Source organism: Macrosteles quadrilineatus, unplaced genomic scaffold (genome assembly GCF_028750875.1).
Source record: "Macrosteles quadrilineatus isolate MER2022 unplaced genomic scaffold, UCM_ALF_1.0 Scaffold_2__2_contigs__length_208266976, whole genome shotgun sequence".
NCBI lineage: Eukaryota > Metazoa > Arthropoda > Insecta > Hemiptera > Cicadellidae > Macrosteles > Macrosteles quadrilineatus.
In genome coordinates, this window is record NW_026542595.1 from 162,259,890 (window position 1) to 162,274,839 (window position 14,950).

At 33.7% G+C, this 14,950-nt stretch overlaps 1 protein-coding gene across 1 annotated transcript; it reads right to left on the bottom strand.

Moving 5' to 3' along the window:
• Positions 1–5,126: 5,126 nt before the first annotated feature.
• Positions 5,127–9,124, bottom strand: LOC128987117 (DNA-directed RNA polymerase II subunit RPB1-like). Its single transcript, XM_054407827.1, has 2 exons — positions 9,081–9,124; positions 5,127–6,599 (listed from the first exon to the last, which is right to left on the bottom strand). The coding sequence occupies exons 1-2, from the start codon at positions 9,090–9,092 to the stop codon at positions 5,481–5,483; spliced, it is 1,131 nt and encodes a 376-aa protein (XP_054263802.1). The 5' UTR covers positions 9,093–9,124; the 3' UTR covers positions 5,127–5,480.
• Positions 9,125–14,950: the final 5,826 nt, after the last annotated feature.

The window sequence follows — 14,950 nt, forward strand, 5'->3', positions numbered from 1 at the left end:
GGTATGCTATGGAAGATGGTATTGTTGACTAGGTCTATACACTTCTCAATTGACTATTACTCTCTCTACTGTAGGCTACTTATAATCAGTGTGCGTCTGTGCGAATCGGATGCAAATCTCACTTCAACGCTTTTCACATCGTAAAAATTGCAGAATTATTGCTGTTTTATTGGGGTACACTTCTATATCTGTTGGCACTTAAACAACCGAGTGAAAATATCGATCGATGAATATATTATTCGATATATCGTTTGGTTAGTTAGGTAAGGTTAACCTAACCTAACTGACCAAACGATATATCGAACTCAACAATCGAATAATCAATATTACTCATTCGGTTGTTTGTGCCAACAGACATGGAAGTGTACCCAAATTTGTTTACAAGATGATTTTTCACATTAAAACTGCAAGAAACTTTGTCTTTATATGTGTAAACTAGCTGATCTGAATTGTACACGGTTTTAACTGACTACTGAATTCCCGTACGTAGGACGGGCTAACACCTCGTGATAGTTGATTTTCAAAGCTATTGGAATGTTTACATTTTCCATAGGAATCCACATCTTGGTTTTGTGACTATCTCACGTAAACCATTTGTTGATAAGATCATTGTTATGTGGATCAGAAAATGCCATGGTGGTTTAGAATCAAACCAACAACGTTTAGATTCGAAGGTATTATTTAATTTATATTGCCAACTACAACTCGTTGCTTAAACTATTATTGACTACGATTCAATATAAAATAAGACGTGGGGTCAACTCCAACTCATGTCAAAGTAGTATACTTTGAATTATCTCAACTTGTAATGAAACTTTAAAATACAAATAGGTCCAACGTTACTTTTAAATTTACTCATCAGTTCTATAGTGCAATCATGTATTGGGTTTTAACTAAGAAACCCTTATTAAAAATTATCTCAAAGATCCTTCAAATTAAGTTCCTTGAATTTTATCTTAATATAGAAGGGTAGGTAGCATTCCCTGGAGACTGTCATGCTATCTTGTGGCGAGTGTTTGAACTAACACTGGACATCTCAATGTATTTTGGTCTCCCAATTTAGTATTTTCTCATATTACTCGTATATTACTTATCCTAAGTCGAACTAGATAGTACGGGTTTAGTTTATCATTCAAATTATCACTAATCTAGTTATTGAATGTAGCTAAGACATGACAAAACAACATTTGGAGAAATATTTTTAGATATCAAAATGTATAATTTCTATATCATTAAACAACTTGGTAAAAATTTTACTCAGAGGTATAACCTTAATTACTTTTGGTTATTCGGTTAGTGTGTGCATTCACGTATACGTAATTTTATCTATATCCTTTAAGTGTATTCTTTTCGGATTATATTAGTAACTAGCTTTTGTACCCGTGCTTTGCAACGGGAAGAGGACCTGAAATAGAAACATTTTGATCTTTACATCTGTCGTATAAAATATACACATCCGCCAACGCTTTTACAATTTACAAACAAAATTCAACCCTAGGACTTTGTGCTCAATGCGGAAAGGGACCAGGTTTCTGCACTGTACGTAACAACAGGCCTAATGAGAGTTTTGTATAGCTTCATCTTTGTCTTTGGGGTCATCAGATTGGATTTGAGGTTAGCATAATATGCTCTGTTACCAGCCATGATTCAGTTTGTGATTTCTTGCGCAACAGTGTTTTTGCTTACAGCTCTGCCCCAAAGTTAACAAACCTATCCACACCCTTAACACATTTGTTTTATATCTTTAGTACATCATTTGTGTCAATACATTGATTTGATTTGATTTGATTCATATTATTCAATTTACAAATGAAATTGAGCATTTAAGATGATAGACAAAACTAATAATTATCAAAACATAGAAGAACAAAAAAAATAATAGTAATTCGGTATATGTTTCATCGCATCTATGATTTTACTCTACAAAAAACTTCAACGAACAACATAGTATAGAAACCGTTCTTTTATTTAGTTCCATAGTCCTTTCATTGATTTTAGAAACAAAAGAACACCGTGTACAGCTAAGTTTTATGATATTTTCCTTAGTTTGATTCAATCAGTGGTGTAGTAAAACACAATTGCTAAATTTACATAAATATAAAAGAATCTATGTGAAGTGCAAGTTGTTTATCCAACACATGTTAAGCAGTTCGAATTTATAAAAAAAATCCTCCAAATTCATACAAACCATCTATACATTGTAATTTTCATACTGTTTCCATGAAAACATATCAATAATATTATTTTCATAACTTAGACGCTTTAAAAAATCCAAAGCAGAGCCGGAGTTGATACAGCAACGGTTATAGAATCTTTTTTTATAATCATTGACATAAACCTACCTCATGGTTATGGAAAATATTATATTTAATTTCTTTGTATCAGCTGTCTGAAATTGTAAAATATGCAATTTAGCAGTTCTTCTTGTTTACATTGAAATGTCAAAGCAAATGTAAACAAACATTATTAGTGTTCTCATCGCAGCCATGGAGACAAATCAATATTTACTTTTAAAATCCTCACCTCAGAAATGTTAAAGCCAAAGGGGCAAAGCCCACGTCAGTATCAAAGTGTGATTAGTCATATAATGGTCCTTGGTATGGTAGCTATATTGTTGTAAAATTTAAGCCCAGTCGGTTCAGTAGTTTTTGAGCCTATTAGTAATACACATACAGACAGACACCATTAGATTTTTATATAATAGTATAGATATAGATAATATTTACAAACCCCTATCAATATTGTAGATTAGGTATACCCTTAACAGAATTATTTCTTCCCTTAAAGCCCCGTTCACACGGGGCGAGTTTACAAGCTACACGCCGGCTTTTTTACACGCAGCTAGTAAAATAGCTCAGTGTGAACGACGTACTCGCTCAAAAGCTGCTTGTAAAAAAGCTCTGGAAAAAGTTGACGCTGCCGCTACTTTACACGCCAACTCGCCAGCTTTTGAGCGAGTAGGCGTGTAAAGTAGCCCAGTGTGAACACAGTTGCTTGTGCTTGTGCGCTTGTTACTCAAAGATGTTGGGGGATTCGGTTCAAGCCAGCTACTGAGCGAGTGGAAAAAGCATCGTGTGAACGACTACAAGCGCACTCGCCGACTCGCCGGCGTCTTTCCACACGTCTGCGAGTTGGCGAGTGGACAAGCTCCGTGTGAACGAATACAAGCACACTCGCCAACTCGCCGGCTTCTTACACGCTGGCGAGTAGCTTGTAAACTCGCACCGTGTGAACGAGGCTTATCAGAGAAGCAGCTTGAGAAGTGGGAGTAATTAAGGAATTTTCAAAAGCAAGCTATTGTGTTGTGCTATTGTACTCTTTTCCTAAGTAAATGCATGTGTGTAGTAAATATTAAAGATATTGTAGTTTTGTTTTATACCAAACGCCAGTTTAATCAGCTAAGTCTAAGTATTCACACAAATAAATTACCAGCTGAGTTACGAGCACGTCACAAAAGCTAAACTAACTACTGTAGTTCCATTCTCGTGGCATTTCCTCCTGAGCCTATTCTAACGCTTTCGTCCATTTTCAGTGAACTGCGCCACAATTTCTCCAACAAGCATGAATCAGACCTTCTAATCTGCCTTTTACGTCCCGTCCTGTCCCCCAACTTTCTCTCCAGCAAGTTTTAATGACATAAAACAATGAAAGTGACACGAGAAATTGCGTAAACAATTAAATTTTGCCGCGCACTTCTTAGTGATTGTTTAAACTTGTAGCCTTGGCATTACTATGAGTACAGAATGTAAAGCAAAACAGGGAATTTAACAAAACGTAGAAAACATTAATATTGGGACAAGTATACAAATATTTTAGACATTTTTAGTGTTTGACAGTTAATTTCTTTAAATAATAGTTTGTTGAACAGTGTACAAACTGCTCCTTGCCAGCTAATATATATTTAAGCTAATGATCAAGCAAAAGTTAACAAAGCCCAGAAAAAGTTTAAGTAGTTGTCTAAAAGATGGAATAATTTGCATCCCTTGTTATTCTCACTGGTTAAAAATAATGTATGACTTTATTCTCTAAATGTTATACAAAGAAAATTTTATTTAATTTATTTTCTAAACCCGTTATTTTGTTGTTTCGTGTGAAAACAGTCAAACCGGATGTTATTACTTATAACTATTTTTAATCATTTTTTGTATTCAATGAATTTACTGATGGCTAGGTCTTTCAGAAAAGATATAGTTTATTTGAATTGATTAAATAATGTTTTTTTTTTTATGTGTCCACACTAAAAAATCTGTTCAACACACCTCACTAAACAGGAAAATCAGTACATAATAATTTGACCTTAAATGTCAACGTGACCCCCCTTAAAACTGTGGGATGGACACAACGATATTTTCAATTGATACAATTTGTAATATTTTCGAGATAATCATATTTGTGAAGAAATTCAGACTTAATTTTTTCAGGTTAAATTAATTCAAATCATTAAACGTTGGATGATTGAACACCATCAGACTCATGATTACATGGCTAGCCATATTCATCACTGTAAGTAACAATACAGTAATTGCTTGGCACGGCAATTGGTGAGAGGGGATTAAATTATCAAAGAGAAAAATGATGCCATATTATTAATTTGTAAACACCATTATTAACTAACGTTACATAATCATAATTTTACAATTGCGATAGAAGTTTAAGTAGTAAATAGTAGTAAGTAAAATAGTATAATAGTATAGTAAGTAAAATAGTAGTAGTAACAAGTTAAGGGAGGTGTTTTTATTATGTGCTGATCCGAAGATTACTTATCTTCATTCTAATACCTTACCGTAATTTCAAAATACCTTTTCACTACCCATGGTGCCCATGGTGTATGGCTTTAAGGGTCAGTAGCCCATTACTGCTTTTAATTCTATCGATCATTGCCCAGCTCCGTCAGCTGGAAAAAACTAATTGTATCACTTTATTTTTCCCATAGTCCGATTGTGGGGGGAGCTTGCTAATATGTTATATGTTTTCAGCTAGTATAATAATGTGCTTAGAATATTATTTTGGTAACACAATGTAAAAACAGAGAGATATAGGTTAATTTCAAGAAATTCTACTGATTACTCGCCAAACTGTGAATAATTCAATTCTGTTTGGTTATAGGTAAAAATAAACACACACAATTTCACACTTTTTACAAAACATAATTTATTAACAGGACTCTTAGTTACGATCACAATATAAATTCTAGCCTACAAAATGAGTCAACAGATTATAAATAGAACAACGTACGCTAATATACAACTATAAACAACTGGCTTAACCTAAAGATGAAATGGGTGGCGTGACTTAGATGATAATGAATGAATAATGAAATTAAAAGTAAAAAGATAATGAATACAATGTGATGCAAATGAGGTAGGAATGGGGAATGATGAGGATTATGATGAGGATGCAATGAAGATGATTGGTTTAACAGTTATTTATGAATAGCCTTGTTGAAGTTTTGGGAAAGAATAATTAAATAACAGTTTGGTTTAGTGCTTAACATAGCCAGCTCCGGCTCCACTGCTGTAGCTTATGGTGTTGTAATGATTCGTCGATCCAGAGTATGACTGAGTAGGTGGGCCGTAGGATGAAGATGGGGAGCTGTAGGATGAAGAAGGAGCGCTGTATGATGAGGAAGGCGAGCTGTAGGATGATGAGGGAGCGCTGTATGAAGGTGAATGAGAACTGTAGGAAGGTGAATGAGAACTGTAGGAAGGAGAGCTGTAGGAAGATGACGGGCTGTACGAGTTGTATCCAGACGCACCACTTGAGTATCCAGAAGATCCAGAGTATCCAGAAGATCCGGAGTATCCAGAGCTACCGGAGTATCCGGATCCACCAGTGTAGGAGGAGGGGGAGAAAGACGGCGCACCGTAAGAAGACGAGGGGGCGGAGTGCTCAGAAGATGCGTAGCTTGGGCTAGAGTAGCTTCCGAGGCCAGGAGATCCAGAGTAAGAAGGTGAGGAATAGGATCCAGAGTAAGCTGACCCTGATGAGTAAGAAGGGGATGAGTACGAGGTAGGAGTGCTGTAGGATGTCTGGGCAGGGTAGGAGGATCCTGCAGAGTATGATGGAGTGTAGGAGGCAGAGTGAGCCGATGGGGTTGGCTGGAACAGAGGTGCGACGTAAGCCGTCGACAGACTACCTCCCTTGACCCCTGTGTTGGCTGGCAGAGAGTAGCTTCCTAGAGAGTACCCGTGACCTAGACCTCCCAGTCCGCTGTAGAGACTACCTAGGTCGTATCCTCCGTGGGCGGGGATGATCAAGCCTTGACCGAAGCTCAGACCTCCTAGACCGCCGTACCCTCCGAGAACTGGGTAGTGGCTCAAACCTCCCAAAGAGTACCCTCCTAGCCCACCGAGAGAAGGGTAGCCTCCTAGGCTGGAGTATCCTCCTAGACTCGCTCCACTGTATCCTACAGATCCTCCGGTGTATCCTGGTGATCCTCCGGAGTACGATGACGCTCCTGAGTAACCTTGTGTAGCCGGAGTCCCATAGGTTGTGGATACCGCCGTCCTCTTAGGCTTCGAAGATGTTGCTGGAGCCTCCTCAGACTGCGAGTTGGCTGGGGTCTCTGCCCAGACACAGCCCAGCAAACACAATAACATCTACAACAAGAGAAAAAGTTAGAACATCTCGAAATTAATCAATTTTAATATCCTACCAACGTTTTAAAAAACCGATGTGACTAGGCCAACCGTGTCAAACAGTAGGTCACACTCACGATGCCCAAGGTTGACTCTGTGCGTGCGCTTCCATAGGTCACCATTGTATAACTGGTTATGGGTAGCCTACAAGTCGTGACTATTGGGAACCACTCTTCACTTACAGCTTGTAGTGACTCATCCCGCACAAGCTCTAGGTCACGTGACAAGACCGCGACCTTGAGAGGTCAATGAACCTCTCGTTGTTTACATTCTTGTATTAGTAGTATAAGCTTGTGTAATCTTTCACGCATTGTTGATTAACTTAATTACACGCATCACTGGCTTTTTAAATTAGGAAGTTGACTCAGTTAATAACGGTGAAAGTTTTCATTGTTAGTAGATTAATCGATAACTAGTGTACATGTTGCTCGAAATCGAGGAGACTAATCTAAATATCTTTGGAGCGAAGAGATTCAAATGGTTTAAAATAGTTAATTCTTATACTATTACACTGATTGAGATACTTACTAAATTCATTAACAAAATCGTAACTTTGTTTAGTTCCGTGTTCTCTATGGTTTCTGATATTTTGTAATTTATTTTTTTCCTTAACTTGTTTCTATAAATTTACTTTAGAATTACTTCAATAAATGCAAGTAAATGTAGCTTGTACTGAATTCTGATTTAACTGGTTTCCTTAAAACCAATTACGATTATGCCAAAAGAATGTTTTACTGTAAATTTGACCATTATGTTTGGAAATAAAACTGACTTGTTTAAATATTTATTTACTTTCAAAATAGCAATTTTTGTAAAGCAAAGCGTTCATAATAAACATGACCATTTCAGAGTTAACATTATAGCATTATAAAACTATTTTTATAGCGGTGCCATTTCAATACAGTAACGAACTTTTATCGACGTCAATCTTAAACTGAATGTTATCGTTCAATGAATTAACAGTCTCTTGTGTTAGGACCCCTTTATGAATAACGTTTCTGATCATCATTTTATTTACAAACCTTAACTTAACGTTCAAATAGAACTAGATCGGAAACGTATTTTTTCTATTTCACCGGTACTTTGTATAATCAATTAGATATGTGGGTTGGAAAGTGAGTGGTAGTGCACTCCATATAATTTTTGGAAATAGTTTAACAACAAAGTAACTATTTAACTGGAGTATTATTATTAATTTTTGCTTTGATTAGTTATAACTTTGTTTATAAAAGGCATGACAGTTCTGCTAACAGAACAAAATTTAAGTGTTTAACGATTTGAGCAGAACGCCAAATAAAATTACATTTATCGTACTTTAGTTCTCTTTATGTTTTCCTAAACTTATTCTTATTTATGTTAACCTTATATTTAGTGTCAATGCAAAATTTGAAAGCCAGTCACTTATCAGTTAACAAAACAAAGACACTGTACAATGCCCATATGCCCTCACATCTAGCAGAATGAAAGAGATAAAATAATAATGTATTACATGTTAGAAAGTAAGATAAGTAGATGGATGAAAAAAATCATTTAATTAATTAGTGCATTAAAACGTAGTTTGGAACTAGCATGGTTAATAAATAATGCATAAATTCAGAGTTGTATATTCTTTAAAGATGGACTTTTTTATTTTACAAATTTATTTAGCTTTACACAGTACTTTGTAATTTGGCAAGTTTTGATAAACAGCATGTTGGCATATATCATCATGCGTTCCTTTATTCCTTATAAGATCAAATTAAACCGTTTGTATAATATTTCGATCCGTCTTTAAAGTAATTCGATATTTAATTTATAGATATATTGAGAAGTTTATTACAAATTGTTTTTTATAATGATAATCGTTAATTATTCTTAACGTGTTTTCAGAAACATACTTTAAAATGGTCTAATTATTTATGTTTCAATGCGATATCATGAACATATTATTTACTGAAGTAATTATCATAATTTATATTTAACTCAGGCATATAAGATTGGACAGATTAAAAAGCAAATTTACTGTAATTGATCTTTACTTTAAAACTTTATGATTGTTAAAACTTAGCTCTATTATATAGCTTTTTTAGTACTTAGTTTCTAAGGTTGATTAAGTATTTTACTTGTTTAGTGAGTTAAACGCATTATATTAATGGTATGTATAATTTATTGATTCATTATAAATCTTATCTGAATCTTATTAGAATAACAAATTAAATCAATGTATTTATATTTTTAAACAAAGTGTTATACTTAAAAATTCCAACAACAACTTTTGAACTTAGAAAAACATCCTTTAGAAAAACAACTTAGTCCCTTTGATCAAAAACCTTAAAATCGTTTATTTCAGCATAAATTATTTAACTTATCTTTCTAACCACTTGAACCTTTCCAGACTACTACCCCCTGGTGTTAACCCTGCTAGAACCATTCTACACCCCTTCACTAGAGGTAGGTACTCACCAAGGCCTTCATGATGACAGTATCAGGTCGTCAATGTGGCTGAGGACGACCACTGCCACCTATATACCTCCTCCCTTCCTCGGCAGGGCGACGCCCCCGGTGAAATCGAGAGTGGAGCGGCGCGGCGATCTAGAAGGCAGCGCCTTACACTTGATCTTGAGCAAGGTCGGGGCCCTGTCACGTGAGAATTTTTTTTGTATAAACATGTTTCTTGCAAATTTTACCTTTTTTGTTAAGATTTTTTAATAGCCATACAATTTGTTTGTGTGATTCAAAAATTTATGTTTTATTATTCTTTTTTTTTATAAAATGGCTTACAAATTATGGCAATTAATTAAGTCCAAATGTATTTAAATGTCACCTTTTTATGAAACTTTAATCGAAAGATGATATTTTAGCGATGTTTGTCTTAGGTTAAATTTTAAAGCACGATAATATTTTCTTGTAGGAGGAGCCCTTTAAATAGAGTTGATTTTTTTATATTTAAAATTACAGTACTGACAATAGAATTTGTGCTAGTAAGTGTACTGCTTTAATTTCTTATGGCTAATGATTTTTTTATCCGACATTTATCATGTACTTTAGAGTCCCACTGACACAGGATCACTGGACGAAGCTAGGAAATTTAATCCATTATAGTAACATTAATATTGTTTCAAAATACGTAACTTCTCAAAGGTGAAAGGAGGGAATTGCCTTTCAAGGTGGCTCAAAATATTTTTTTTTATGAACAGGTTATAAAGGTAAATCGCTTTTCAATTTCATTGTAAGTTTGAAACATAGTCTTTATCATCGCTTGTGTGATTTGTACTCATATGGTTCGTGTGTACTAGCATTTATTTGGTATAGTAAAACACATATTATGGTTCGGATTTAGTCTAAATAACCCAACTTATTTTTTCCGTCCCACAAATGTTGCCACTCAAATCGAGACATTTACTTAAGCAGTCTCTCTTTGTTAATGTCATCTTCTAATCCATCTGCTAATATCATCTAAGTATGGTGGGTGCTACAAAATATTGTTTTTTATGTGCTTCAAATCTCTAATATTAAATAACTTCTTGATAAGCATGTACGTGTTATTAAATTTACGGAAAGTAAATAAAAAACGTCTTATAACACTTAAAAGATATGTTTACGCTTATACTGTTACTCACAAGCAATTACCATCTTTTATGTATATTTACCGTCTTGTGAGTAAAGGGTAGAAACGTAAATATATCTTTTAAGTGTTTTAAAACATTTCTTTTATTTACTTTCCGTATTTCTATTATTGTGTAAAAATTATGGTTTTTTATATGTTCTAATATCAAAGTGTGATTCATGTCATCACTTTGTATTATTTACGTAGAATTTTACCTATACCATAATTTAATTAGCAATGCGTAATATAAAATCAGAAACGAGAAGATTCAACGCAAAGAGAAATTAAATTCCATCAACATTACCTAAACCACTTCAATCTTTCGCTCCTCAATAGCACTCGCCGGTACTGTATCCCGTTTCCTCTATTTCACGCGTTAGTTGCACGATTTGGCGCCAATTTTAGTCGCACCCGCACAATTCCCGCGCACGCGCGATCATAACCCAGCGATCAGATGATTGTTCTCCATAGAGAAAGTCACATGTAGATGATCAGCTGTGTCACTGACACAGCGAAAGTGTTTCTTTCAACTTGTCTTAGTTTAGACAATCGCCTTGATGAGGTGAAGTAATATATTGACACTATTTTGGAGGTTGATTCGTTGAAAAACACTATCATGCAACTAGTTATTTCGAAGTAAATGGGTTCTTAAGAAGTGTGTTCAACCAAATGTTATTTTAAATTATTTGGGGGTTTTTTAATGGGTAAAATATGAAATTCTTTTCCATCATGCACTTTAAAAGAATTTAAGAATTAGTAAACTATAGCAAAATATAGTGCTGAATCATCATTCTACCAACTTATTTAATGAGCACAATATAAATACATCACCTATTGTAACTGGTTTAAAGCTCTAATTAATGAACTAAACTCTAGTAATCCTACTATATGAATTCTAACCTATGGTATTTTCGTTGGAATAAATTCGTAAATTGGTATTCGTTGTATAAACTAACTTCAAACGTGATAAAAACAAAATTATGAGCTCTATGCTCAGATCATAAATAATTGGTTAGCTGTTTCTAATTTTACAATATTTTCTGCATTAGTTACTAGAATGATATTTTTGTTAGTAAACAATAAATTAGGTATCTGAATTAAGTAGTATTTTTTCTAGTTTTTAAGCGTCATAAAATTAAAACCACGTATGCCTATCTACTTACTATGTACACAAATTAATACTCAAAGCTTACCTGAATCTGTTTGCACTGGCAAGACCATATGCAATAATTATCTGTGAAAATTATCGCTTGGATATAATTAACAAAAGCAAAATGTTACCAGTTCGACCCTAATTCTATATTTTGTTATGGTTCGAAACTGGGTCCAACGTTTGTTGATTGTGCTTTTAATAAATTGTCCTTGCTATAGAACCAGTTGAAGCAAAGCTTTTATCTAATTCATTTACCACTAGTTCTTCACTCGTCTTCTCTTTAAATACGCACTCTATGTGGGCGTCATTTACATATAATCTAATACAAATGAAAACGGGGTTCCATTTTGTTTGAACTATTTTTAGCAGCTTCCCCATTGACCTTTCACTCTCATTTGTATGCAAGGTCCAGAGCAATTTCCAGACAGTTTATGAAGGGCTGGGTAGGGAAGCACTTGTCACGTATTATCATAGAGGCTGACAACAATGGTGAAGGGGTCACCATAAAGCAGCCCATCTCGTCCACTAGGAAGTGAAAAGTAACGTCCCAACCGTAACCATCGCGCAGATCACTACTGATTGAATCTAAATCGGAACTACTTTCTTTAGAGTGTATCTTGTCTGTAAGATCATAACTTGGTGCATTACTTTTTAATACAAATGTACGATAAGAAACTATCTTATGACTTAGGTTTTATCTCAGTACCATAGATTCATTCTCCTTCATATACTCGAATTCGTCATGCCTATGAGTAAACTGAAGATATGTTTCTGTGGGTTTGAGAGGGTACTTTGTCCAATCTTTGTTTGTCTTTTATAACCAACGTATTTCTGTAATTGAATATGGCAGAATCCTGTTTGTACAATAATATATCCCTATCCTTTTTGTGAAGTGTTTTGGCCCTCTGGTATTATACACTGTATAACCAAAGAGTAAAGCATAACATTTAAATTCTATTCCAAAATAAGACAGAAACACGACAACAAAGACATGAAACACGCACCAGAATTTATATTTATAACACCGGAATTCATAACAAAATTTTTATTTTACAACGAGAAAAGAAGTCTACTTACAAAATTGAAGATCTATGTCGGCACATTCTCAAAATCCATTCACGTTAAGAAAAGAAAACATTTTAAGTATGTTTGTAATTGAGTGGTTATGTGAAAGAAGATTTGTAGTAACACAATTTTAAAGAGAATTATCAAAACCATAGCTTTGGAAATATGTAATGTTGGCGTTTTGCCAAATCATGTTATTAATTATCATCATGTACTCAATTGAAAATGATTACTTGGTCTAAAGTTAATCAATAAGAAAGGTTCCCTAGCCACTCTAATAGTTAATCCGATTTTTCTTACAATATACAATACCGTTTCTATGGTATGTGATATAGAAAATCAAATAAAATTCTTGCTAACCATAAGACGGATTTTAAAGTATTTGTTGTTGTACACATTGAACATAATTTTACGATTGCCAAACATGCTTCTACACTAACTGTAAAAGGTAACTAGAACACCTATAAAATTCTGTACAGACAGGGTACCAAAATTATGGAAATGTAATTACACCCTGGACCACACAAATATTAGGTTGGCTAATTGTTTTGTTAAATGTTCCGTCTGTGTATCGGGTCATTAAGTTGCACGGTCAATGAATATTTGAACTCAATAGTCTGTGTTAAGTATGTGTAAAGCTTTTAGTCTGTATAAACTATTTCTTAGCTGCGTCTTGTTTCATGGTTCAGTTATCCATCTGCTCATATGTGTTTATAACTTCCAACCGTCAGATGATTAATCACTTTAATTCAGTAGGTGATATTTTTATTTGCATCAATTGAATACGGATAGAACTTGAGTAGGTATCCTAAAAGTCAATGGTATAACAGAGTTATGACTTTTTTCTATAAGCTGTTTTTGTCTATAATTTATTTTTGTAAAAAAATACAACCGACTTCAAATGCTCTAAAAAGAATGAAATAATTTCAATAAAGTAAACTTTTGTATTAGGCAAGCTCACGTATTTTAAGTTGGCGCGGCTCTATGATGATTTTTGATACAAAATTGAAAGAGGGTGTCCATATTGCAGGTGACTATCTATAACTAAAGGCGTTAATCTGCATGTCTTTCTCATAGTTATGCGTTAAGTGTTATTTTATTACCGTAATCAGAGATCGGCATTATAGTGGTATTAACGGCTTCTTTTCCCTATCATAATATCAAACTAAATTATTTTCCTATTCATATAGAACATTTGTGTGTGTTATTTTTATAATGCATTTATTCTGAAGTAAACATAAAATACAAGAAAATATTTCCTTTAATATATAAACAAAACTGTTCAGTATGTTTTTTTTATATATTTATGTTATCCAGCTACAATTTATTGATTTTCAAAACACACACACAATATTTAATTTCAATCATATTTGCAGTTTGAGCCGCGCCGACTTGAAATACGTGAGCTTGCTTAATACAAAAGTTTACTTTATTGAAATTATTTCATTCTTTTTAGAGCATTTGAAGTCGGTTGTATTTTTTTACAAAAATAAATTATTTCATGATTTTTAGTGACTGTATAATTTTTTATATATTAATTACTTGAGGATTTTTGATAAGCAAAACTGTTTGAAACAATCAAAAGTTCCACAGAACAATCATTAGTCACCTGTTCAGGTTACATAATCAATGGGTATGAAAATAAACAACTTTAGATATTCCTTAAGAAAGAAAGAGTTGTCCATTACATTAGGCCTAGTGAAAAACTAATTGTCTTTTCTAGATACATTGAAATGTCAGACATCATCGTTTCCTGCAATCGGTGTACTTCTAAATACTATAATCTACATTATAAAAAGAAATACAGTAACGTCTCAAGCCTTTTGGAACAATATGAAAGTTATTCCTCAGCTACCAGCACTAAAAAATCTCTCAAAAGTGAAAAATTGGTTGTTAACACCATAGTACCTTTGGAAAATATTATATGAAAGATTGGTTCAGCTAAATGTGGTGTAAGTCATGTAGGGGATTTTGTTTGCTCAAGATATAGCCTAGTCGAAATTGCAAATCATCTTCCTCTAGGACTTTCCGAAGCAGGCATAATAGTATTGATATGATATAGTAACTGGGTAGAGAATATCAATAAACATTCCACATCTGCAAATGCATGTTTAGTAATTAAAATATTTAACACTTTTAAGACAATTGACGATTATGTACTTAAGTCAGAATATTCAATACTAAAAACAGAATTACTGTATACACAAATCTGGTCAAACGTTAAAATACATTTTTTATAGTAACCAAAACAAAATGCATTTTTCTCAATGAAATTCATTTAGGCTCCATGGCAAGAAATAGTTTATTGATCAATATGAAGCAACTGTTTCATGAAGAGTTGTCTGTAGCTTCATTTAAATGGTTTCAACTAACAGCTGTAGGAATGTTATTATTATTTACTGCCTTCTCTGCACAAATGTAAACAATCTGCACAAATGTAAACAAAATAAATGTTGAATATTTAAGGTTTTCAGAATTTTTCACCGAAACAAATATTATACTTAAACA